The sequence below is a fragment of the Oryx dammah genome, unplaced genomic scaffold (assembly GCF_014754425.2).
Source record: "Oryx dammah isolate SB20612 unplaced genomic scaffold, SCBI_Odam_1.1 HiC_scaffold_10, whole genome shotgun sequence".
NCBI lineage: Eukaryota > Metazoa > Chordata > Mammalia > Artiodactyla > Bovidae > Oryx > Oryx dammah.
Window position 1 is genome coordinate 42,974,414 of NW_024070194.1, and position 27,624 is coordinate 43,002,037.

Here is a 27,624-nt window from a genome sequence, read left to right on the forward strand (position 1 = left end):
ACTCCTCTTAAACCTTAAAATCTCCAGTGTCCTCACATTTACACTCAGAAAAGGAAAGCTGCCTTACATATACACTTATTAAAACTTGTTAATGCATATTTAATTGTATCACAAAAATGACGCAAAGGAACGGGATAGAAGGATTAAGCAAATTAATTAATTAGATACAAAGTTCTCAGTCTCAAAAATTGAATTCCCAAAAGTTTAAGTGTTTGTCACCTGTGTTACTACAAGTACAAAATGACTGGTTTTCTAAAAGAATGGTGGGTAAGAAGTAGAGGGAATTACTTATGAATTAACCAGGGATTCTTTAGATATCATTATAAACTGCCAGTCACCATGATTTCAATGATATTCAGACTTTTAAAGCTATTTCATTAAAAAAAAAAACTAGTCCTTATCCAAAAGACTATTTATGAGAATTAAGGAACTTACATAGTTATAGCTGAGTGTTCATTAATATTCTCGCAGTGGAATGGTCTCTAAAAATATCTATAATTAAAACTGAACAGTGAAAAAAAATGAATGACTTACTCCCTTGCTGGCAAGTTAGTGAAGGACTCATTTGGTGAATCAAGAGTGCTTGGGGCTTGCAAAATACAGTTAGGTTTTCTGGTGGATGGGGCATCTCTTTCTTGCTCAGAGTGGATTACATTTAAGGTCTCTGTTCCATATTCTTGCTCCATTGTGTCTCCCAGATTTGGCTGTGGTTCTGGACTCTTTAAAATCAGATCATCTTCGCTTACAGAAACTGTGAGGTCACTGCTGCTGCTCAAACTCTCCTCCTCCTGCTCTTCCTGCTTTTTTCTGAAGGGCTCCTGTGACTGTGAGTCCTGGCAAGGAAGGTGATCTGTAACAGGGGACATGAACAGATGGCCGATCACTGACTTCAGGGAGCTGGGAGAGTTAAGATGCTCTACTTCTCAGAGCAGAACTACTCATCAGCTAGGAACATGCAGAAACAATCCACAAGTAACTGGTGTTTTTTTAAAGGCCATTAAAAATATTTTTAAAATATCACAGTGGGTTTAAAAATCAGAGAATTTGTTTGCAAAGGTACTTCTATGGACATATTTAAGAACGCATTAGAATGGAATTCATTGGCACAGTCACTACTTTGTTTTGGGACAGATACCACAAGACGGTATTTTGTATTTTTAACACCCATCACCACCCAGAAAAACAAAATACTGACAAAAATCAGCAAACCATCTTAGCCTCTCACCCCACCTGAGGAAGCTTCTCTGGCAGGGGGCTTCTCCTGAGGACACTCGTTTTCAGATGCACAGGATTCTGAACCTGACAGCGGAGAGACTGGCGGTCTGGCTCTTTTTTCCTCGACTTCAATATGCTCCCGTGCCAGAATTTCTCCCTGTGATCCCTCTGATCTCCCGGAACTGTCACACTTTAAATCAGTGGTTCTGTTCTCTGGACTTAATCTCTCCCATAACAGGGAATGGAGTTCGGCCGACTTTTTGCCTTCAGATAAATTACTCTTGCCCTGACGTGCGTTGCTTCCTATCTCGAAGCAATGAGTTTGTTCCTCCTCAGACAATGCGCTGGCTGTGACTGGCATTTTCTCACCAATCTGAAGAGATGTCTTTCCATCTATTTTGTCAGCCTTATTTAAGCACTGTGTGTCACCAGGAGTTTGTACTACATGGCTGTCTGTCACATCACTGCTCTGGGCTGTCTGCCGGTGTGAATGTGGGTCAGGAATTGAAAAGTTCTTTGTGGGTTGGGGAGATTTCCGCTCTGTAGTAAAATCTCCAATGCCTGAGACAGCTGACATCTGGCGGCCCATAAAGATGGTTGCTGGTTGATACAATCCTCTTGACATGGCTGTCCCTGAGTTAATTTCTCCTGGCATTACAACCTGCAGCCCCAAACGACATAAGTAAGAGTTAAACTTGCTGTCTATGAACTATAAGGTTATTTAGGTTGTTTTCAGGAACAAAATGAGGTAAGGAAGCATGACCAATGAAATCAACAACTACCATGTTTCATAAAACTCATTGTGTTTTGTTGTTGTTCAGTCACTATAGTCAAAGCTATGGTTCTCCCAGTAGTCATATACAGATGTGAGAGCTGGACCATAAAGAAGGTTTCTATACATTAATAATGAAATATCAGAAAAGGAAATGAACTGTCTCATTCATAACTACATAAAAATACCTAGGAATAAATATAACCAAGGAAGTGAAAGATTTCATGTTGAAAACTGTAAAACATTAATGAAAAACACTGGAAAAGACACAAATTAGTGGAAACATAGTCTGTGCTCATGGATTGGAAGAATTAATATTGTTAAAAGGGCCATATTCCCTAAAGCAATCTACAGATTCACTGTAATCCTTATCAAAACTCCAGTGGAATTTTTCACAGAATCAAAGCAATCTTAAAATTTGTGTGAAAACACAAAAGACCCAAATAGCTAAAGCAATCTTGAGAAAGAAGAGCAAAGCTAGCGGCATCGTGCGGTTTTATTTTGAAATATATTACAAAGCTACAGTAATTAAAACAGTATGGTACTGCCATAAAAAAACAGACACATAGATTAACGGAACAGAACAAAGACCACAGAAATAAACCCATGCATATGGTCATTAATTTACAACAAGGGAGCCAAGAACATACAATGGAAAAAGCACAGTCTAGTCAACAAATGATGTTAAGAAAACTAGACAGCCACATGAAAAAAAACGAACCTAGGTCACACAGAGTCGGACACAACTGAAGCGACTTAGCAGCAGCAGCAGCAGATCATTAGCTAATACCATACACAAAAATTAACTCAAAATGAATTAAAGACTTGAATGTTTTACAAAACCATGAAAACTCTTAGAGGAAAACACAGATGGTAAGCTCTTTAATGTAAGTCCATGGCAATGATTTTTGAATCTGACACCAAAAGCAAACGTAACAAAAGCAGAAACAAACAAGAGAGACTACTTCAAACTAAAAAGCTTTTGAACAGCAAAGAAAACCATCACCAAAAAGGAAAACTATCGAATGGGAGGGAATATCTGCAAATGATATATTGATGAAAGTGAAAGTCACTCAGTCATGTCTGATACTTTGTGACCCCTTGGACTATACAGTCCAAGGAATTCTCCAGGCCAGAATACTGGAGTGGGTAGCTGTTGCCTTCTCTAGAGGATCTTCCTAACCCAGGGATAGAACCCAGGTCTCCTGCATTGCAGCTGGATTCTTTACCAGCTGAACCACCAGGAAGTCTTGATATATTGATAAAGGGCCAATATCCAAAATGTATAAAGAACTCATACAACTCAGGAGCAAAAAAAATGGGCAGAAAAGTCTGAATAGACATTTTTTCAAAGAAGACATACAAATGGCCAAAAAGCATAGGAGAACATGTTCAACTTCACTAAATAATCAGGGAAAAGGAAATGAAAACCACAGTTAGATATCACCTCACACATGTTAAAATGGCTATTACTGAAACAAGAAATAGCAAGTATTGGTGAGGATGTGGAAAAAAGGAAACCCCTGTGTACTGTTGGCGGGAATGTAACTGGTGCAGCTACTATGAAAACAGTATGGAGACACCTCAAAAGTTAAAACTAGAACTACCATATGATCTAGAAATTCCAATAAAACAAAGGCACTATCTTGAAAAGATATCTGCACCCCCACGTACACGGCAACATCATTCACAATAGCCAAGATATGGAAGCAATCTAAGAGTCCAATAATGGCTGAATGGGTAAAGAAGTGGTACAAATATACAATGGCATATTATTCAGCTATAAAAAAGAAGGAAATCCTGTCATTTGCAACAATGTGAATAAACTTTGAGGCATTATGCTAAGTGAAATAAGTCATACAAATAATGTATAATCTCTCATGCTCTTTGCAACCTTATGGACTGTAGCTCGACAGGCTCCTCTGTCCATGGGATTCTCCAGACAAGAATATTCGAGTGGGTTGCCATGCCTTCTTCCAGGGGATCTTCCCGACCCAGGGATCAAACCTGCATCTCCTGCATGACAGGAGGATTTTTTTTTTGTTTTTAACCACTGAGCCACCTGGGAAGCCCAATCTCTGTTACATTTGGATTAAAAAAACAAAAACAAATACAAATACAAACCAAGTTCACAGATACAGAGAACAGACTGATGGTTGCCAGAGGTGGAAGAGTGGCGAATATAAGAAATGGGTGAAATTTTTTTTTTTTTTAGTTTAAATAAACTGAAAGCATATGGAGAAAGTTATAGCAAAGCAAATGAATATAACTGAAAAGACTTATTAGTGAACAGAAGGTAACTTTTAAAACCAGGAGTTCATCTTTACTGAGGGAAGAGGGAAAGGCCACACTGCTGGAGACAGCAGCAAATTTAGAACTACTGTAACAATTTCTCAGCTAATAATCACCAACTACAGTTTTCAAAGCAGGCGGACCTTGACCATTATTGTACTTTGAAAAATATATTTATGTTATTCTGCATGTTTTGCAGAATGTGGTGGTAATCTTTATTTTTCTTATTATTTCTCCCCACAGATAAGGAAATTAGTATCATGATGAATGCAGAATAGAAAAATGGAGCTGTCAGACCTAATTTCCATCTTTTCACACAGTACTATTACTGCTCTTAGTTTCTATGTAAACAAGTCCTTAAGTCACAGTGAGACTTCCTCAAATCCCTTAATAAAAATTTACATGTAACAATCCTGAAGGAACTCTTTCACTTTATTATGTGTCAGACTGCATTGTGTCCTTCCCTAAATTCTTATGTTCAAATCCTAACCTCCAATGTGACTGTATGTGGAGATAGGATTTAGAAGGAGGTAATAAAGGTTAAATGAGGTCTACTAATCAAGTAGACTGCTGCGCTTAGAAGAGGAACAGACCAGAGATCTGTCTATCTCCACACACATGCACAGAGAAAAGGACACACAAATACAGAGAGAGAGGACAGTCTGCAACTCAGAGCTCGCACCAGAAACCACCCCAGCTGGCACCTAGATCTCAGACGTCCAGCCCGTGACAAAATAGATTTGTTGTTCAAGCTACCCAGTCTGGGCTGTTTTGTTATGGCAGTCCAGGCAGACTGAGACTCCACGACAATGTGATTTTTAACTTTCATTTTGCCACTGGGGTAGATGAGAGACTCAACCAAATTTTCACAACTGCAGCCAAAAGGAGACGTTTCTGGCCACTAAATCCAATAGAAGTTGGAACTACCAAAATTTTAAAATGGGTCCATTAAATTCAGGCTTCAAAGGTACATCTTTTAAGTTTTTTGGTACTGTCATCATGCTAAAATCATCTAACATGTGTTGTTACCACCAGGTGGCTTTCCTTTTCGTTTCCTAATTGGTAGGTACCTCTGGCCTCACTACAACAGGTAAGTGGTGTGACGTCAGGACTCCTCAGTGCGGCCACCCCAGGGGAGCAGGAAGATGGCTGACTACAGTGACAGAAGAATCAGTGGACATGTGCCAAGCACTTACCAGGTGTCAAGCCAACTTCTATTGGTTACTTTTTAAACCCTTGAAACAACCATTTTTGTTATCCCCACTCCAGGAAGACTTAGCAAGGGCAGACAATTTGCTCTTGGTCACAGGATTCAAACCCAGAAACAAGGACTCCATTGCCCATCTGTTATGCCACAACACTCAAAACTGAGTTAAACTCAAATTGGGTTACACAATAACACAAGAATTCCTCATAATGAAATCTGAAGTGTATGTCTAATTTCTCACTCCACTTCAACCAGTACAGAATCCCATTTCACCTGATCCAGCTGGACTAGTCCAGCAGCAAGGGAGACCATCACAGTCTCCCCTATGCTTAGGTGAAAATGCATCTAAATGGATAACTGAACTACTTTGCACCATAAGACGAGGCTGCTTTTATTCTACCAGGGATTTCTCCTAACTTTTGAAGAGCATTTCACCCAGACTACCTTAGAAGGCAGTGGCAGGAGGATAACTAATAAGATGGACATGGTCTGAGTTTGAACTTGGGCTCCTGCAAGCAGTGCAGTCTTTGGCAAGTCAACCAACTTCTCTGAGCCTTCCTCTAAAATGAGGGTAAGTAACAACAGTATCTACTTCCAGAACTGTCGACAGGATTAAATGAGTTGATGAATATAAACTGCTTACTGAAGGCCTTGACAAAACAGATGTGCAGTGACTGTTCCGTGTTCTTACTATTAGGATTAGAAGCGGAAATAACAACCTGCACAGCCATTTTCCATGTGACCCTGGCAGGGAAGTTTCCAACAGTGGGAGTGGAACTTCTCAACCACCCTGTGATGAAATTCTCTCATCCTTTACATTCTTCAGCCCTGGTATGGCATAATTTTTCTGTGAAGTACCCAGTTCACTTCTGTTTTTAGGGGCATATATTTTATAGTGTAGCAGTTTAGAAACTTCAGAAACCCCACCTCAAAGTTTATGCTCTCATTCACAAATGCCATCTCCACCTCTCCTGGGTACATATGTTTTGATGTGTTTTTAGGTACATGTCCTAGTCACTGCTGATACATAATAAAACTGGGCAAGGAGAAGAACATGCCTAGAGACCAATGGTATTAGAGTCTACCCCAAAGTAAAAAATGACAATGTATAATAGAGCAGGATGACTATATGACAGTAAAATTTGTAAGGATTCAAACTGGGACCTGAACTTTGTCTTTCCTGTTAATTAACAACAATGAGAGTTTACTAAGTGAATTAATACTAGAAAAAAGCATGGGGGATGAACAGACCGATGATTACTGAAGAGAACACATGATTCCGAAGAGCAGCCACTGGATGCATGGACACACTGGGTGCCCTATTACAAACAGAGCCAAAGTTCTACCCTGAAAAACTAGGTAACTACTACCTGATCATTCTTCTTGGTAGAGCATCCAAGTTACTACTTTTGCTTGAAAGGTGCACAACCACTTTTTAAAGATATCCTTCTGTAACTCAGAATTATCAAGAATTTGAAAGCTCCTCTCCCCTTCATTGGTGTTTTCCATCTCAATGGCCACCCCAACTCAGGGTCTGGTCCATTCCTTGCATCTGAACAAAGCCTGGTTTCCTCGATCCTTGAGCTTCTTCCCCTAGGGAACCCCACACCGCATTGCCAGCCCCGCCTTCCCCCACCTCTGATGGAACTGCTCTGCGCCCCAGTGCTTCCTCCACCTGCCCCACTGCGCAAGTGCACGCACACTGATTCGGGGTGGTGGGGAGTTCCACGATGGTCCTTTCCAAGCTCATCTTTTCCCACTTCCTGGAAGAACGTGGGCCCTTACCCAGGCTGACGGCTACCTACCAAGCTTGCAGCTTCCACTCCTGCATTCGCAACATTTCCAGACTGGAGAATGTCTATCACATCCCTGGGGACTGGCACCTGCCCCACACTTCACGTCAGCTCCCACGGCACCTCCTCCCCAGGCCACAGAGGACGCACTGCAGAGGAACGGAACCCTTTTTCTCCATGGAGCTGGCCCTCAGCACACACCATCCCAGGCCTAGGAAAGAACAGCACTTTGTGGGGAACACCTGGAGGGTAGGCATCATGGCATTCCTAGAGGGACCTGCTGTGGCTTCTCAAACAGAGGACTCACTCAACAATGATCCACTGAATTCAACCACGGGGCTCAGGCCAGTCCCTGGAGACCAGTGCTCCAGGCACAGAGATTAACTCATATGATGCTGAAAGAAGAGCTGCACAGGTTTCCAATGAAAGAAAAAACACACCCCCAAATGATAAGGAATTGTTCTAGTTTAGTATTTAGTAAGTATTAACTACTTTGGAAACAATGACAGACTTTACTTTTTTGGACTGCAAAATCACTGTAGATGGTGACTGCAGCCATGAAATTAAAAGATGCTTGCTCCTTGGAAGAAAATTTATGACCAACCTAGACAGCATATTTAAAAGCAGAGATATTACTCTGCCAAAAAAGGTCTGTCTAGTCCAAGATATGGTTTTCCAGTAGTCATGTATGGATGTGAGAGTTGGACTATAAAGAAAGCAGAACACTGAAGAATTGATGCTTTTGAACTATGGTGTTGGAGAAGACTCGAGAGTCCCTTGGACTGCAAGGAGATCCAACCATTCGGTCCTAAAGGAAATCATCCCTGAATGTTCATATGAAGAACTGAAGCTGAAGCTGAAATTCTAATACTTTGGCTACCTGATGCGAAGAACTGACTCATTGGAAAAGACCCTGATGCTGGGAAAGACTGACAGCAGGAGAAGGGGACGAAAGAGGATGAGATGTTTGGATGGCATCACTGACTCAATGGACATGAGTTTGAGTAGGCTCCAGGAGTTGGTGATGGACAGGGAAGTCTTGCGTGCTGTAGTCCATGGCACTGCAAAGACTCACACATGACTGAGTGACTGAACTGAACTGAACTGACTGAACTACTTTGGGATTTTGCTGTAATGTCTTTATCTTTTTATTGATGGAACATCAATGGGAAATTGAAAAAGGAAACTTATAAATTTCTCAAAGTGTTACCTAATTGATTCTTACATACTGCCAACAGTCCAAGCTTTTAAGGAGGTAACACTTTGCAGTAAAAATGAAACACTTCTAATTATTCTGTGTAACATGTTAGGGGGTTGGCTGCTATATGTCTCTTGCCCTAATAAATATGACTGAAAAGGAAACTGTATAACTATATGTAAGGTAAGGAATCAGTAGTACCAATAGAAAAAAAAAATCTCCCGTTTTACTTAAGTACCATTGACACTGCCATACTAACAATGTGACTATCAGGAACAGCACAGAAAGAACAAACTGGATTATAGATTTTAAAACATGTCAATTATTTCACGACCAAATGTCAAACAGAAAGACTGCCTGAATGGCTCAGAAGTCTATCACATCACACCACATTTGGTGTACATCTAATAGCAGAAAAGTCATTTAACATTAAAGGCCTTTTCATATAGGTCAGGGTTGCTGGGGCTTGGTGTTTTATATCCTACAGCTTAAAGAATGCTCTAAATTCTAGGTTTTTTAACTTTTTAATCTTTGGGAAAGAAAACTAAAACTTTCTATAAACTCAGATTAATGCCTGCTAATGCACGGAAAAAAAAGAAAAACTAAAACCTTGCTCCTACTATAAAAACAAAATAGTGTGGCCTCTGTTTCTTTTCTGATAAGAGTCTTAAATACCAAACAGTTAACTGCATAATAACATTTACTGGCAGCCAGGCAGCCTGCTTAGCAGATATATAAAGCAGGTAAAAGGAGAAAAAGTTAATTTCTTGGCTGAATGATTCCATCGGTAGCTATAGGGCAAACCTGAAAGTCTTTTAGTAAAGTAGCAGTTGATTCTTCTATCAATCTGTAGCACACATACTCTTCCAAGGAAAGCATTAAATATGAAAATCATATCCCGTTATCATCTGTTTCCAGCTTTCAGCCCAGGAAGCTTTTCTTAATGAATGCTGCAGCCTAAGGAGCAAGCACGCTGTTGGCTTCTCTGAATAATGGAGTGATGCTCCCGGTTTTGCTTATTACAATATCGACTTGCTGAGGGGGTTTCACACATAGTCACAAGTGACTACTCTTGCCAGCATGCTCCAAGTTATTACAAGATGTTTTTAGACATTTCATCTAAAAGAGCTTTACTGCTTTTAGTGAAGAAAACATCTATGGTCTTGAACAGAATCATTTATATGGAGATAGGGAGGAGGATTAGAAGCCTGCATTACGGCAGATACATAGCAGAATTTATTTAAGTATTCCTTGCAGTTCTTTTTTGTCTGCTGCTGAGATATGCAATCCTTTCTTTCCACTTTATCTATGAAAAGGTTAAAATGTACAAAATTATGTATACAAAGAAAAGCAGCAAAATGCCCATTTTGTTTACCGCTCATTTAAAACATTTCTGGAATGAAGAAAAAAGCAGCTACAAAGCATTATAAAAACACAATTTCATCTGCTAACAACACTGAGGTTTTCTTTGGGATCTATCTCTTTTGCAGCCACAGTGACTGCCTTTCAGCAAGTTTAACTGAATTATACACTAAAGCAATACTCTATAAGCAAATGTCTTTAAATAATCATAGAGTGTAATCAAAAAGATCTCTGTAATAAGATGATCTTATTTAAAACAATATCTTAAAACATGAACAATCCAAAAATCCTCTGTTAACAGAAAGTTTATAATTTTAACTTACTACCTTTTCTTTCTTTTCATCTTTCAGTTCACCTTTTTTCCCCAGGCTATCTTTTGAGAGTAGCTGCATCTTCTTAATTTGGGTCTCAAATTCAATCTAAAAATAAACAAAGTTTGATTTTGTGGAGGATATTATTACAACCAACACCTGTCTATATTTTTCAGTCTTCACAACATAAAAGGAAGAGTAAAGAGACAGTAGAAGCTAATACAGCTGAGAAATTCAGCTTATCTTAGAAACCCCACAATATCACAAACAACACAGATCAAGAGCTGAATTCTGTAAAATGTTATATATTTTAAATAAAATAACATTGATGGAAGTTTTACTTAGCCTTTCATCAGTTTAGGAAATAAAACCTTGATGATATTAAGCTATCATGAAAATCCAGTTATTTTATCATGAAAGTAACACATTAGATGATGTTCTCTGAAAAGTTCTGTCCTTAAAAAGGGAAAAGAAAGCAATCCTACTGATTTCTTATCTGAATGATATCTACATAGTATCCCGGTCCTATTTGTCACAGCCACTGAGTGTATTATTTGCTAGACCATCAACTGGAAACACATGCCATTTCTTAGAGATACATATGCCCTGTGGACATCTGTGATCAGCACCGCAGGCGTCAGGTTTGCTCCGGCCCTAATAACTTAAAGATGTCAGTGTCACTATCATGCTCTAACTGATGAACGTGACTCCATTATGAAGTGACTTTTCCTTAAAAGCAAGGCATAAAAAGCACTTTGATTCATATGTTAGTAATTAAAGCCTTAAAAAGCCCTTGACTGTGGTCATCACAGATAATTTTCCATCACAGAACATTTTCCAAATGAGGCAGTGATGCTCTGCAATTAGAAACACACCTATGAGATAATAAAATTAGAAAACTGTTTTCTCAGTTCTCAGTCTAAATACAAAATGGGCCCAAGTTTTTGTTTTGACACTCAAAAAGTGAACAGACAATAAAAACCAACATTGACTTGTCTCCCTCAAAATATCTTAAAATGTATTATATGATGCCCCATTTTTAGTAACAGTTAAGCAGAGACTTCTTTTTTCTCTATCACAGTGCTGTTAACACAATACATGGCAGTAATGATATAAAGAGATACCTAATTAAATCAAAGTTTAATAAGGCCAGTAAAAATGACAAAATAAGCCAAGGAAAGATAAAGAAATAAGGCAATTAAGAAAATACAATTTACTTCTCTCTGTTCTATATCTACTCTTTTGAACTCAACAGATATCTAATTTTTAAGCCCAAGAGCTTTCAGCAGGCATCCTCTACAAATGCCAAGAGAGAATATCTTTAAAAAGAGATGAGGGGTGGTTTACAAAATAAACACCCAAAAATAAAGAGGTTTATTAAATAATAAGTCTTAAGCAAAAACTCCTTCTTCCTATGGCTTACAAATGTTTTCTTATACTCAAGGATTTCAGGGCGAGGAGACACAGGACCAGATAGGGACTCGCTCCCCGACCCTGGGGACCTTCCCTGAGCCCTGTCATGCCAGCCCCATGCCTGGCACTTGAATGCAGGAGGCTAAAGTGGAGGCTGGCAATGCTCCTTATAGGACCCTGGAAGCTTTCTGGGTGATCCTAGGTTCCAGCGCCCCCGTCTCTGTGCTGAAGGCTCCTCAGCCCCTGGGGAAGCTGCTCTGCCCACAGGAGCACATTAGGTAATGAAAGCTCACCCTCGGTACCTCTCCCCCGTCAGCTCTCAACCAGTGATGCTTAGCAGCCGGGAGATGCATCTCCCAAATGCTCTGAACCACTCAGTGGAGCATCCCTGTGGGATTAATCTCCATGTGCCGACTGGAGCTGACTTAACACCCTGCTTCGGTCACCTGTCCTTCCTTGTCTCAGCTCCCCACCTGCAGCATCCTTGCACTTCCCATGCAAGCCACCAACAGCCAGACCCTGTCTCAGGATCAGCTTCAGAGAAAAGCCAAACAGACAAGACCAAAGGACACCTGAGGAAAAATGCTAATGACAAGCTGCCAAGGTGGAGAGTGGGGGTGGAGGGGGAGGATGAAGGGGGCACGTGGAGGGGGGCATGTCTTCACAGCATCACTGATTACATTCATGAACTGAGCCTTAAGCACTCTACCTGAATACTGAGAGGGGAAAACCTGAAGGGCTGTAGTTAAGACTATTACCTGAGCACAGCCAGCCTGCAAATCTTGGTTTCTAAGTACCCTTCCCCACTCAAAGGGGTACAGAGCTGCACTGTGAGCTGTACTCACAGTTCCTCACATAAGAGCCTAATTCCAGGTCTGAGGCAGGGAAGCAGAAGGTAAACCTGGAACAGCCTGTCAAAAGGACAGGAAAATGTGAAGAGCAAAAGAATAATTATAGTAACTGATAATGTAATGATGAAATAAAAATTCACAAGCCCACAGTGAATTGTGGGAGGGAGAAGGAGGAAAGAAAGGTCTTCTTCATGAAATGCCAGCTAACAAAGGTATTGATAGAAGATAAGATCAAATTAGAAACATTTCACAAGTTCCACTATAACTGATTCAGGCATCATTAATGGATCCTAAAACCACTAGGCAAAAGGCTGCTGAGGAACAAGGTATTCCCAAGATGCCAAGCCACCACTCTGCAGATTATTTACTAATTGTCAAAGTAAAGAAAGGTACCTTACGATAGAGAGACCTACAGACTGCCGTATTAACCAAGACATCAAACTCAGCCTCGTTCAAGCAAGACCACACGGCATCATAGCTCATGTACTTCCTGACCGGATACATCAGGGTGTATATAACTTCAGCCATGACTATTTAAATTTAACTAACACCAAAACTCAGTCCTCAGTGTCCCAGGCTACATTTTAAGTGCTCAACAACCACGTATGGCTAGTGGCAACTGTATCAGACAGCATCTATAGAGAGAAGGTTCCCATCGCCACAAAGCTCTACTGGGAGGTGCTAGTCTAGGCTGAATTTCTAGTTCACAAGAAACACAGGGAACACTACACAAGTTAAATGACACCACAAAGAAATAACAAGTCAAATTCAGAATGTAAGTCATCCTACAAACGACTGGCCTGCCTTCTTCAAAAAGGCAGTATCATTTGGAAAAAAAAAAAGGAAGAGTGGTAGGAGACCAAATCAGATTAACAGATTAAAAAAGAACACAATAACAAATATAACATGTGAACCCTGGTTGGCTCCTGGTCTGGAAAAAGAGACTTTTGAAGGGACCTGCAGAAACTAAAATATCAACTGAATATTAAATATTATAGAATCATTAGTAATCTTCTTAGATGTGATAATGGTATGATTATGGAGGAGACTGTCCTTGTTTTTGGAGAATCCACACTTAAGTATTTAGGGGAGAAATGTCATGGTTTCTGAAGCTTACTTTCAATGGCTCAGGAATAAATACACATACACAGACACAGGCCAAGCAAACATAGCAAAATATTTATAATTGTTGTAAATATTTATATTTATAACTGGATAGATCACAAGATGTCAGTCCATTTAGGCTGCTATAATAAAACAGTGCTGGTTGGGTGGCTCAGGAATTGTTTATGAGTTGTGGAGGCTGGAAGCCAAGATCAAGGTGGCCTTCTGAAGAGAGCCCCCATCCTGGTTCAGAGCTACCATCTTCCCACTGTGTCCTCAGGTGGAAGGGGCCAGGAGTGCCCTGGAGCCTCTGCTATGAGGCACTAATTCCATTCATGAGAGTCCCACCCTTGTGACTTAAGCACCTCTCAAAGGCCCCACCCACTAATACTACACTTTAGTGGGGTTAGGATTTCAACATATGAATTTGGGCAGGGTGACACAAACGTTCAGACCATAGCATGAATGTTTATTACAATAATTATTTTCCTGTATACTTAAAACTTCTATAATACAAGGCTAGGGGGGTAGTTCAAGAGGGAAAAAAAAGGAGTGCTGAAGCCAACTTCTCCTGTAACCGGTGAGCAGGTGGGTTAAGTCAGGTAAAAGCCCTGAGCAGCACAAATAGTGAGAAATGAGGCCTCGCCCTCCACACTTGGCACAATTTGTCAAGCAGCCTAAGGGAGGGGGGAGCCAGGGTGAGAGATGGCAGGGAAGGGGAAGCTATTCTGATCTCAGAGTCGATGGGCATGCGGACCAATTCCTTGGACCAGTTCTCCCTCTCAGTTTCCTCCTGACACCTGGCCTGCCCAGAACAGAGGGACCCACGCCAGAGAAAAAGAACCCTCTGAAGAAGGAGCCAGTCTCTGCAAGATATCCTAATGATGCCAAGAAATAACAGGTACCAGGTGAGGGGCCAGGTATGGCTAGTGGCCATGCCTGTTTAAGTTAACCACTTTTATAGTATAACAAAGCTCAGACATTCCAGTAACTCAACTAAAGCAGAAATCTGAGAACATGCGATTTCAACTTGTCTGATCAAAATGTTGCCATATGGTAACTAATTCCTGGAAAAAACTGACAGTTAATCTTCTGGATAAACCACCTAACGTTAGTGACTATCACAGATCTGAAACTTATTCTCGCCATTCCCAATCTTAGCAAAAAAGGACAAGGAAACAAAAACATAAACAAAAAACAGTACAAAACACCACCTTCAGTTCTTGCAGCTTCTCTAAACTTGTGGTAATGTTAGCTTGGATCCGCTTGAACTGCTGTAAATATTCTTGGTTTCGAATACGAGCCTTCTTTTCTGATTCACATATTTCCTTCAGGTACTTCTTTAGTTTTATATACTTCAGCTTAGCTCTAGAAAAGTAAAAGCAGATTTTTAAACAATGGAGTTAGACTTGGACAAATCTAAGGATTTGCTTTAACGAAACTGTTAATGAGACAGTGCATTCTCAGATATTTTATCCAAATGCTGCAGCCTAAAGGACAGAATGTATATGCATCTTTAGAGAGGAAATTAATTCAACATCACTGAGGTATCACCTCTAGGCATAACTCTCCTGAGAAATGGATACAAGACCACATTACACCATTCACACATAAAGATTTACATGGATTTCTTTCTCAAAATTAAGTGTGGTGTCAAAAGCAGGGTCTATGTGGCCCTGTGCAGGTGAACAGCCCATTAGCATTCTTTTATGTGACAGACAGCTTCAAAACTACCTGTTCATGCTGCTGCTGGTGCTGCTAAGTTGCTTCAGTTGTACCCGACTGTGCGACCCCATAGACAGCAGCCCACCAGGCTCCACCATTCCTGGGGTTCTCTAGGCAAGAACACTGGAGTGGGTTGCCATTTCCTCCTCCAATGCATGAAAGTAAAAAATGAAAGTGAAGTCACTCAGTTGTGTCCCACTCTTAGTGACCCCATGGACTTGCAGACTACCAGGCTCCTCCATCCATGGGATTTTCCAGGCAAGAGTACTGGAGTGGGTTGCCATTGCCTTCTCCTACCTGCTCATATAGAAACAGAATTAAAGTATACACTATAACCCATAAACATTTAAAAAAATTTAGAAATTTGAAGTGCTCCAAAAGGTCTCATTTAGATATTTTAAATTTTTGTTAGAAACTGCAATAATGCACTGTATTATGAAATATTTTATAATAGCAAATGGATTGTAACTCTGCTCAAATTGTGAAGAAACGTTTCAATTCAGTTCAGTCACTCAGTTGTGTCCGACTCTTTGCGACCCCATGGACTGCAGCATGCCAGGCCTCCCTGTCCATCACCAACTCCCGGAGCCTACTCAAACTCACGTTCATCAAATCCACCCAACCATCTCATCCTCTGTTGTCCCCTTCTCCTCCTGCCTTCAATCTTTCTCAGCATCAGGGTCTTTTCCAATGTGTCAGTTCTTCGCATCAGGTGGCCAAAGTAATGGAGTTTCAGCTTCAGAATCAGTCCTTCCAGTGAATATTCAGGACTGATTTCTTTTACAATGGACTGGTTGGATCTCCATGCAGTCCAAGGGACTCTTAAGAGTCTTCCAACACCACAATTCAAAAGCATCAATTCTTCAGCATTCAACTTTCTTAACAGTCCAGCTCTCACATCCATATCTACCTGGAGTAACAGGCAAATTTGGCCTTGGAATGCGGAATGAAGCAGGCAAAAACTAATAGAGTTTTGCCAAGAAAATGCACTGGTCATAGCAAACACCCTCTTCCAACAACACAAGAGAAGACTCTACACATGGACATCACCAGATGGTCAACACTGAAATCAGATTGATTATATTCTTTGCAGCCAAAGATGGAGAAGCTCTATACAGTCAACAAAAACAAGACCGGGAGCTGACTGTGGCTCAGATCATGAACTCCTTATTGCCAAATTCAGACTTAAATTGAAGAAAGGAGGGAAAACCGCTAGACCATTCAGGTATGACCTAAATCAAATCCCTTATGATTATACAGTGGAAGTGAGAAATAGATTTACGGGTCTAGATCTGATAGATGGAGTGCCTGATGAACTATGGAATGAGGTTCGTGACACTGTACAGGAGACAGGGATCAAGACCATCCCCATGGAAAAGAAATGCAAAAAAGCAAAACGGCTGTCTGGGGAGGGCTTACAAATAGCTGTGAAAAGAAGAGAAGTGAAAAGCAAAGGAGAAAAGGAAAGATATAAGCATCTGAATGCAGAGTTCCAAAGAATAGCAAGAAGAGATACGAATGCCTTCTTCAGCGATCAATGCAAAGAAATAGAGGAAAACAACAGAATGGGAAAGACTAGAGATCTCTTCAAGAAAATTAGAGATACCAAGGGAACATTTCATGCAAAGATGGGCTCGATAAAGGACAGAAATGGTCTGGACCTAACAGAAGCAGAAGATATTAAGAAGAGGTGGCAAGAACACACGGAAGAACTGTACAAAAAAGATCTTCACGACCAAGATAATCGTGATGATGTGATCACTAATCTAGAGCCAGACATCTTGGAATGTGAAGTCAAGTGGGCCTTAGAAAGCATTACTACGAACAAAGCTAGTGGAGGTGATGGAATTCCAGTTGAGCTGTTTCAAATCCTGAAAAATGATGCTGTGAAAGTGCTGCACTCAATATGCCAACAAATTTGGAAAACTCAGCAGTGGCCACAGGACTGGAAAAGGTCAGTTTTCATTCCAATTCCAAAGAAAGGCAATGCCAAAGAATGCTCAAACTACCGCACAATTGCACTCATCTCACATGCTAGTAAAGTAATGCTCAAAATTCTGCAAGCCAGGCTTCAGCAATACGTGAACCGTGAACTCCCTGATGTTCAAGCTGGTTTTAGGAAAGGCAGAGGAACCAGAGATCAAATTGCCAACATCCGCTGGATCATCAAAAAAGCAAGAGAGTTCCAGAAAAATATCTACTTCTGCTTTATTGACTATGCCAAAGCCTTTGACTGTGTGGATCACAATAAACTGTGGAAAATTCTGACAGAGATGGGAATACCAGACCACCTGACCTGCCTCTTGAGAAACTGTCAGGAAGCAACAGTTAGAACTGGACATGGAACAACAGACTGGTCCCAAACTGGTAAAGGAGTGTGTCAAGGCTGTATATTGTCACCCTGCTTATTTAACTTCTGTGCAGAGTACATCATGAGAAACACTGGGTTAGAAGAAACACAAGCTGGAATCAAGATTGCTGGGAGAAATATCAATAACCTCAGATGTGCAGATGACACCATCCTTATGGCAGAAAGTGAAGAGGAACTAAAAAGCTTCTTGATGAAAGTGAAAGAGAAGAGTGAAAAAGCTGGCTTAAAGCTCAACATTCATAAAACGAAGATCATGGCATCCGGTCCCATCACTTCATCGGAAATAGATGGGGAAACAGTAGAAACAGTGTCAGACTTTATTTTTTGGGGCTCCAAGATCACTGCAGATGGTGACTGCAGCCATGAAATTAAAAGACGCTTACTCCTTGTAAGAAAAGTTATGACCAACCTAGACAGTATATTCAAAAGCAGAGACATTACTTTGCCGACTAAGGTCCGTCTAGTCAAGGCTATGGTTTTTCCTGTGGTCATGTATGGATGTGAAAGTTGGACTGTGAAGAAGGCTGAGCGCAGAAGAATTGATGCTTTTGAACTGTGGTGTTGGAGAAGACTCTTGAGAGTCCCTTGGACTGCAAGGAGATCCAACCAGTCCATCCTAAAGGAGACCAGCCCTGGGTGTTCATTGGAAGGACAGATGTTGAAGCTGAAACTCCAGTACTTTGGCCACCTCATGCGAAGAGCTGACTCACTGGAAAAGACCCTGATGCTGGGAGGGATTGGGGGCAGGAGGAGAAGGGGACGACAGAGGATGAGATGGCTGGATGGTATCATGGACTCGATGGACGTGAGTCTGAGTGAACTCTAGGAGACGGTGATGGGCAGGGAGGCCTGGCGTGCTGCAATTCATGGAGTAGCAAAGAGTCGGACACAACTGAGCGACTGAACTGAACTGAACTGAACTGAACTGACTAGATGGGCCTTTGTTGGCAAAGTATGTTTCTGCTTTTTAATATACTGTCTATGTTGGTCATAGCTTTTCTTCCAAGGAGCAAGCGTCTTTTAATTTCATGGCTGCAGTCACCATATGCAGTGATTTTGGAGCCCCCCAAAATAAAGAAATGTTTGGAAACTCCAAAATGAGATACCACATAGCCCTGCCTACCATTTTGTTGAAAGGTCAGCTATAATAATTACGCCTTAATCATTCACAGATTCACTATGTTTAAATTGTGACCCAAAAGATAAGACTATAATGAGTCTTATTTTTAAGATATTTAAGCAAAATAGATGCCTGAAATTACACAAATACCAAATAATGAAAATATAGTAATTTTTAAAATCTATTTTAATCAAATTTATTCTTACACTTGATAGTGATTATATGAAATTGCAGTGTTTACTTGAAACATTTACACATCAGAAATAAGGAATAGTAACAGAACTACAACTATGGTATTTGTAACATATATTAGGGTTAAATTTTTATTGTTGTTTAGTCGCTAAGACATGTCTGACTCTTTGCGACCCCATGGACTGTAGCCCGCCAGGCTCCTCTGTCCATAGGATTTTCCAGGCAAAAATCCTGGAGTGGGTTGCCATTTCTTTCTCCATGTTATCTTCCTGATCCAGGGATCAAACCCAAGTCTCCTGCATTGCAGGCAGATTCTTTACCATCTGAGCTAGGCACACTGGTCTTAAAAATTTTCTGCTGTCATATCTTACCTGCATATATCAGACTGATGATATTCATAAAGTTCCTTTTCCAGGTCCAATCTCTTCTTTTCGCTATAATAAAGAAATATTTTATGAATAAATTACACTGGTCAGTAACAGGCAGTCAAATTTAGAACATGATCTCCTTTTTGAAAATGTTTCTCTGGTCTGAAGTGAAAAGAAAGTGAAAGTCGCTCAGTCATGTGAGACTCTGCAACCCCATGGACTATAGCCTCCCTGGAATTCTCCAGGCAAGAATATTCAAATGGATAGCCGTTCCCTTCTCCAGGGGATCCTCTCAACCCAGGGGTCAAACCCAGGTATCCCGCATTGCAGGCGGATTCTTTATTGTTTGAGCCACCAAGGAAGCCCAAGAATACTTGGGCCTATCCCCTCTCCAGGGGCTCTTCCTGACCAGCTGAGTTACTAGGGAAACCCTCTCTGGTTTAAGAAGCAGAAAATGTCAGCTGCATTTGAAACTCAAGACACAAAAGAACTAGGGAAGTCAAAAAGCAGAAAGGACACCAGTGTGAAGCAAAAAGAACAAGCTTTTCGAAGTAAATGCGGAAATGCAGTGAGAAAAGCCTGGAAAGCAGGTTCACTCACTCTGCAAGTATTATTTCTTGAGGGCCTTCATGAGCCAGGCTCTGCTCTAGTCCTGGAGATTAACTTGGTGAATGAGCCAACTAAGGCTCCTACCCTAAAGCAGTGACATTCAAGAGGTAAGGACAAACAATACACAAGATAAACATGTAAAATACAACATGGCCAGCAGCTCTGAGAGCTATGAGGATTCCACCAGGTCTAGACACGAGGCTACCCTAAATCCTTCCTGGACCTCAGGTTGGGGGCTCATTCTGTTTTCCACCAGACGGGCCTGGACAGGGCCTCATGGCTGTCAGGAAGGGGTCTCTGAGAAGCAGACCTGGCCTCACTCACATTTAGGGGACACCAGGTCCCTGACACCACAACTGTGATCTGGGGGCGTTTCCTTGTATAACCTGGAAACACCATCATGATCGGTCATTGACTGCCATTCCCAGGAGCTACGCCACACAGGTTTCTGAGCTTCTGATAAGTGCTGGCAGGAAGCTGGAGGACAGAGTGGGCATGCCCACCTGCACACCTGGTCTGATGAGAAGCAGGGGAAACTGGGCAGCAGAAATGGTGGCAGTGGCCAAAACCCAGGCGCTGGAGGGGAAAACCGCTGGACAGGAAGCCATTCCAGCCTCAAAAAGAGCCCTGGGGAGGTTCAACCGCAGATTCTGCTCAATGACCACCAGAGTAACAACTTCAACTGAAGCCATGCTGCTAACATTAAGCTAACTAAGGGTGAAAAAGAAATCATATAATGTCTTTAAACAAATAAACAAACAAACAAAAAAAGACTGTGAATCAAAGACAAGGATTCCGGCAAAGGAAGGCCTCAGTGGCTTCCTGTGGGAAAGGGCTGAGGCAAGGTCACTTGGGAGCCCTTAACTGTTAGTTTCTGTTTTCCTTCAGTCATTTTTTTCCCTTAAAACCCCCAAAGGTTATACTTTAGCTTTATTATAAGTAAATTTCTCTGCTTAGTGTAATCTAGAATGAAAACCACTATTTAGCCAAAATTCTTTTAAAGGGAAAATGGTGTCCAAAACCCAAACACCTAATCTCTGCTTGTGGAACACAACCCATTCCTTAGCTGGGAATTGCCTATGTTTAAAAAAGAAAAAAAACTGTAGAATCACAAATTTTTAAACTAGTAGCTTCAAACAGATCTTTACTTTCTCATTACTAAGAGTGAACATGAAGTAAATATGGCATAACGGCTTCCATGTTAGAAATTTTTATTCCCCGTCTAAGATTTCACAATCAGTATGATAACAAGGAGTGGCTGACTGGACAGTGTAAGCAGTTTAACACTAAATGATGAGGGCAGAAGATCCTTAAACATGGCTATGACTTTTGTCCCTGATGTCCTGCTTCAGGCCTATGGTGCTCCTACCAGGAAAGCGTGATCATTGTCTGTTTGCAAAGAACCATCAGACGGACCCAGCTGGAGGGTTATCCTCTGGGATGAGAGGTGTAGCCTATGAAACTGTGAGGAACACAAAAGACAGGTCAAGACAGAGGAATGTGTCCAGACTGGGAGAGGCTGAAGAGACTCGTTAACACAGGTTCACAGGTGGAATCCTGGACCAGGAAAAAAAAGGTGTTAGGACAGCTGCTGAAATCTGATTGGGGTGTCCCGGAACACAAAAGAGGAATGTGTCCACACTGGGAGAGGCTGGAGAGACACGTTAACACAGGTTCACAGGTGGAATCCTGGACCAGGAAAAAAAGGTGTTAGGACAGCTGCTGAAATGTGACTGGGGTCGGATGGATTGGTGTATCGATGTCAGTTTCCTGACAAGAAGGGTTATATGGTAACCGTGTCAGGGCATCACATGCCTGTACTTCTCAAATGGTCTGGACAAGTCTCGTGCTTTTAGACAGGCAGACAGACAAATAGAAAGGGAACAAAAATGAAGTAAAATGTTAAGAGTTGAGAAATCTGGGTGAGGGGAATATTAGAGGTCTTTGTCCTATTTACCTGCAACTTTTCTGTAAGCTTGACCTTGTTTTAAAATAATTTTAAAAATTCACCATGACCTCACATGGAAAAGGACCACAGTCTTTACAGAAATCCATCACCTCTCAAACAACCAGTTCTTTTCAATCAAGAATGTAAAACTTCTTTGTTCCTACTCTATCTTCACTACACACAGACATCCACTGGTCACACTTCTCTACTATAACACTTCAAAAACTAAAAAATCACAGTCAAATACCTCTTGGCCTTCTAATTCCAGACAAAATGATGCCAATCTCATTAACTCTTCCTCACAGGCTCATTTTTCTAAACACATCCACATGGCAGCACCCCGACACTGACTTTCCTATCTGTTCTTCTAAATCTAAGACTTAGGATATTTACCCCCCAAAAAAGCCAGAGAAAGGCTTATTGGGAGGATCATCTTGCAATTTCTGCACCTTAAATCTCTATTTCAAAATCTTTAAACACCGAGCCCTGGGATGTATATTCACAGCTCCCAGTTTCCATCACCTCATCCTAGACCTGGACCTTCCAAAGTTTTACACACCTGGGTGGTCAACAAAGCATAGCCACGAGCTTTAGTTTTCTCCTTATAAGCCACTTGTTATTCTGTTTTTGTCTCAATACCATCTTCAGCTTTACTCAACAAATATCTCAGCATCAATTTCTGGACTATTATGGTATCTCACTCTGAATCAATACCGGCACTGAAAAAACTGGGGCTGGTTAATAGCCTTTCAAAGGGATGTTTTTATATGATTGTAAGAGCCGATTCCACATTCATGGTGCTATCATGCTTGTGGCACTGGATACACTGTAACAAATCACTGCATCAGGCTCTTTTAGATTCAGTGACTGGCGTTCATCACAATGCGGAGGAAACACCTTATACAAAAAGGAAAAAATTCAGAATATGAAATTACATCTATATATGACAACAGCTAAGACAATGTGGGTTAGAAATACACCACTTACGAAGTGGACTGCCAGGAGTTGGTGATGGACAGGGAGGCCTGGCATGCTACAGTCCATGGGGTTGCAAAGAGTCCGACACGACTAAGTGACTGACCCGAACTAAACACTGCAAATGGCCCACCTCTTAAGAGAACCAAGAAAAGGCCAGTTGTTCTTCTCTTTCATTCCCAGGACATTTCCAGACTGACAAACCAGCTGTGACTACCTGGGGTTGCAGACATCAAAACAACTCCAGTTTTAGGAGACAAAGGTGCTTACGGTGACTGGGATTGGTCAAACAAACAGGTACATCCAAACACTGAAATAGGATATAGACAATAATATTCATTGCTCATTGCTTTGCAAAACTAACAGCTTTCAACTTTCTTTTACTTTAAGGCTCACTGCTCTCAGTTCAGTTCAGCTGCTCAACCGTGTCTCACTCTTTGCTATCCCATGGACTGCAACACGCCAGGCCTCCTTGCCCATCGCCAACTCCCAGAGTTTACTAAATTCATGTCCATTGAGTCGATGATGCCATCCAACCATCTCATCCTCTGTTGTCCCCTTCTCCTCCCCCCTTCAATCTTTCCCAGCATCAGGTCTTTTCGAATGAGTCAGTTCTTTGCATCGGGTGGCCAAAGTATTGGGATTTCAGCTTCAGCATCAGTCCTTCCAATGAATATTCAGGAATGATCTCCTTTAGGATTGACTGATTGGATCTCCTTGCAGTCCAAGGGACTCTCAAGAGTCTTCTCCAACATCACAGTTCAAAAGCATCAATTCTTCAGCGCTCAGCTTTCTTGGTCCAACTCTCACATCCATACATGACTACTGGAAAAAGCACAGCTTGGACTAGACAGACCTTTGTTGGCAAAGTAATGTCTCTGCTTTTTAATATACTGTCTAGGTTGGTCATAACTTTTCTTCCAAGGAGCAAGCATCTTTTAATTTCATGGCTACAGTCACCATCCGCAGTGATTTTGGAGCCCCCCCAAAATAGTCTGACACTGTTTCCCCATCTATTTGCCATGAAGTGACGGGACCAGATGCCATGATCTTAGTTTTCTGAATGTTGAGCTTTAAGCCAACTTTTTCACTCTCCTCTTTCACTTTCATCAAGAGGCTCTTTAGTTCTTCTTCACTTTCTGCCATAAGGGTGGTATCATCTGCATATGTGAGTTATTGATATTTCTCCTGGCAATCTTGATTCCAGCTTGTGCTTCTTCCAGCCCACTGTTTCTCATGATGTACTCTGCACAGAAGTTAAATAAGCAGGGTGACAATATACAGCCTTGACACACTCCTTTACCAGTTTGGGACCAGTCTGTTGTTCCATGTCCAGTTCTAACTGTTGCTTCCTAACGTGCATACAGATTCCTCAGGAGGCAGGTCAGGTGGTTTGGTATTCCCATCTCTTGAAGAATTTTCCACAGTTTGTTGTGATCCACACAGTCAAAGGCTTTGGCATAGTCAATAAAGCAGATGTTTTTCTGGAACTCTTGCTTTTTCGATGATCCGACGGATGCTGGCAATTTGATCTCTGGTTCCTCTGCCTTTTCTAAATCCAGCTTGAACTCATGGAAGTTCATGGTTCATGTACTGTTGAAACCTGGCTTGCAGAATTTTGAGCATTACTTCACTAGAGTGTGAGATGAGTGCAATTGTGCGGTAGTTTGAGCATTCTTCGGTATTGCCTTTCTTTGGGACTGGAATGAAAACTGACCTTTTCCAGTTCTGTGGCCACTGCTGAGTTTTCCAAATTTGTTGGCATATTGAGTGCAGCACTTCTACAGCATCATCTTTTAGGATTTTAAATAGCTCAACTGGAATTCCATCACCTCTACTCGCTTTTCGTAGTGATGCTTTCTAAGGCCCACTTGACTTCGCATTCCAGGATGTCTGGCTCTAGGTTGGTGATCACACCATTGTGATTATCTGGATCGTGAAGATCTTTTTTGTATAGTTCTTCTGTGTATTCTTGCCACCTCTTCTTAATATCTTTTGCTTCTGTTAGACAAAACAGAATCTCACTGCTCTACTAGACAAAAAAAAAAATTTCTGGCCTTACTTTATCTCAAAGCCCCATCTCTGGTGATGAACATGTCAGAGAAGCTGAATGACCAGCTCAAGGTCACATAACTGTTCATGGACTAGAACCTTGGTTTCTACATTTCTCCTGCAGTTTTCTCTGCATCCAAAGTTATTTGCCTCTGCGTTTATTACCTATGCATTAGAGTTAGTTAGGGACTTTTAAAATGAAAAATGAATACCCACAGTAACAGATTTGTACTGACTCAAAAATGAAAAAAAACCTCCAAAGGCAGAACCATGAATAGGCTATAAAGCATGACTCAGATTCCTTATATAATTTCAACAGCCTCACCTTGCTTAACAGTGCAACCATTAAGTATTAAACATAAAGCGAGTAATAATCATTACACAGTTATCATACCATAAGGACTATAAACGGCCAGGTGTTCTGAGCACAGGAAACAAAAATGATAACTCACAATTAACTTCGTTGTTTTTTTTTTTTAATGGTATCATTCAAACTAGTAACATTTTAAAATTAGAACCTGGGTTAAGGGGGACTTCCCTGGTGGTCCAATGGTTAAGACTCTGCACTTCTAATGCAGGGGTTGTGGGTTTGATCCCTGGTCTGGGAACTAAGATCCCACATACCACATGGTAAGACCAAAAAATTAAAATAAAATAAAAATAAAATTAGAACATGGGTTAAGAGATACAAATAACTCCAGGCCTGGGGTAAGGAAGCCACTCTTAACAGAATAGAGTCAATGAGCCCTTTAAGTGTATGATGCACAGAGCAATGTTTTGTCTCTTAATTATCAGGTGTGTGCATTTAATAACGTTTTTGAAATATCATGATGCCAGTTTTCCTGATTGACCGGAAAATGGTCACTATTTAGTGGTAAATGAGTGGCTACTCAGTTCTACATAACATTCACAACTCCTGGACACTAGCTGGTTGACACTTCTACTCATTCAATAAACATGTATCCAGTCCCTCTGCCATTTCAGGTACTCTAACATGAGCTGAAGGTCCACCTCTATATGGCCCCTGTCCTCCTGGAATTCTCAGTGTAGGCAGGATACGAGTCACTTGATGCATTACCTAGAAGTCTTGAAGAATGCACATAAGTCAGGAATTGGTTGATTCACACTTGGCACAGGGAAGGCACTATAAGAAGTGATTTTTTTTTTTTTAAGTTGGAGGAGAGGTGAGTGGGTGGGTGGGTGGGCAGTGGTATGTCAGAAAGAAAACAGGATGTAGAAAAGGATTAAGAGTTAAACAAAATAAATAATAATAAATTAAAAGGTGAGGAGGATTAAGGAGGCCTGTTGCAGATGCTCTATAAATAATATGACAGGAATTAAATTGAGCATAGGATGAATACAATTCCTTTTCAAAACCAGTAACTTCTGCCTTTACCTTACATGTAACTATTGTCGTTTCAGAATCATCACGGTGTGTAGCACCCCTCTTCAGTAAAATGACTCTGTAACTTTTAAACACTCATTAAAAGTGCTATTTATCAAGAGATCCAAAATTCTATTTCCTTTCTTGTCGACTAATGAGATTTCCAACTCCAATTAACTTAGCAGCTAAATAATAGCTTCGACAACCAATCTTTTATGTAGATATTTGTAGTAAATTGCTCTGTAATTTTCTCTCTTTACAGTGATCAAGCGGTTTTCAGTGATTCTCATCTTTTCATGTCTTAAGCAAGGTATCACGAAACATCTTAAAGTCGGGACTTCTCCCGCTGGAAATTTGGCCCTGTAAAAGTCTCGTGCATTTAAACAGGGAGCATGTTTGACAAACACGCACACACACACATACTCTCCCGCCTGCGTTCCTGGGCCTGTCATCACCGAGGGAGCGCAGCTGTCAGGACAGATGACAACCTGAAGGGCTGGGAAGGGGGCGTGTGGAAGGGGACCAGAGAAACTCACACGCTTTGATTGAGAGTGACAGGCAGGAGACTCCGGCTCTCACTTCTGGGCGCATCCAGGGACATTCCCGCGGGGGACCTCCCACGGGGGGGGGCGGTGTCTCCGGTAAACTCAGTCCTCGGGGAGTTCGGGGGACAGGGCTGGTCCGGACTCCGGCCCAGGGGAACCGTGGTCGGGGGCGGGCCTCCCGTGGACCCTGGGGCCGGCCGACTCCCCGCCCCCGCCCCAGCTAGGCAGTACCTGTCCCGCAGCCCTTGCTGAAGGTGGGCCACCTGCTCGTAGTAGTCGGGGCTCGGAAGCGCGGAAGCCCCGCGCGTCCCGCCGCCGCGGCCGCTCCGCTCAGCCATAGGACGGTTGGGGTCCTGGTTGTCCCCGGCGACGGCCCCAACATGCACTGCGAGCCGACACGGTGCCCCGACGCCGCGCAGGAGGCGGGGCTCGGCTCCGTGGAGGGGCGGGGCAGACGGCCGGGAGGGGAGGGGAGCGGCGCCGTGAGGGGCGGGGCAAACAGCCTCGGAGGCGGGACGCCCTGCAGGCGAGGCTGACGGCCAAGAGGGGCGGGACAGACGGCCAAGAGGGGCGGGGCTCGGAGCTGTGGAGGGGCGGGGCGCCTCCTAAGAGGGCGGGCCGAGTCCGCAAGCGGGTGGTGGAGAGGCGGGCTTGTAACTTGGTGTCCATGGCCTCACTGCACCCCCCCGCCCCGAGACTGGGGCTTTCCTCTCCTCTAACCGTTCGGAGTTCTCTTGGGAGAGACCCTGGCCCTCCTTCGGGCGGGGCCCTTCTCTGAAGGCCAGGTCTGAAGATGACCTCTGATCCTCGCCCCTCC

General features: G+C 42.0%; 1 protein-coding gene across 6 annotated transcripts in view; it reads right to left on the reverse strand.

Moving 5' to 3' along the window:
• The window catches only part of KIZ (kizuna centrosomal protein), a 91,311-nt gene extending 64,079 nt beyond the window's left edge, over positions 1-27,232 (reverse strand). For 2 of the 6 annotated variants that reach the window (XM_040248619.1, XM_040248621.1), the window contains exons 1-6: positions 27,039-27,213; positions 19,298-19,360; positions 14,733-14,886; positions 10,166-10,258; positions 1,231-1,876; positions 535-850 (exon numbers count right to left, since the gene is read on the reverse strand). In XM_040248619.1, the coding sequence (XP_040104553.1) occupies positions 535-850; positions 1,231-1,876; positions 10,166-10,258; positions 14,733-14,886; positions 19,298-19,360; positions 27,039-27,145 (1,379 nt within the window). In that variant the 5' untranslated portion in view covers positions 27,146-27,213. Of the gene's footprint in view, positions 1-534; positions 851-1,230; positions 1,877-10,162; positions 10,259-14,732; positions 14,887-19,297; positions 19,361-27,038 lie in introns of all 6 variants that reach the window. The other 4 variants (XM_040248617.1, XM_040248616.1, XM_040248618.1 and 1 more) reach the window with 4 other exon arrangements.
• Positions 27,233-27,624: the final 392 nt, after the last annotated feature.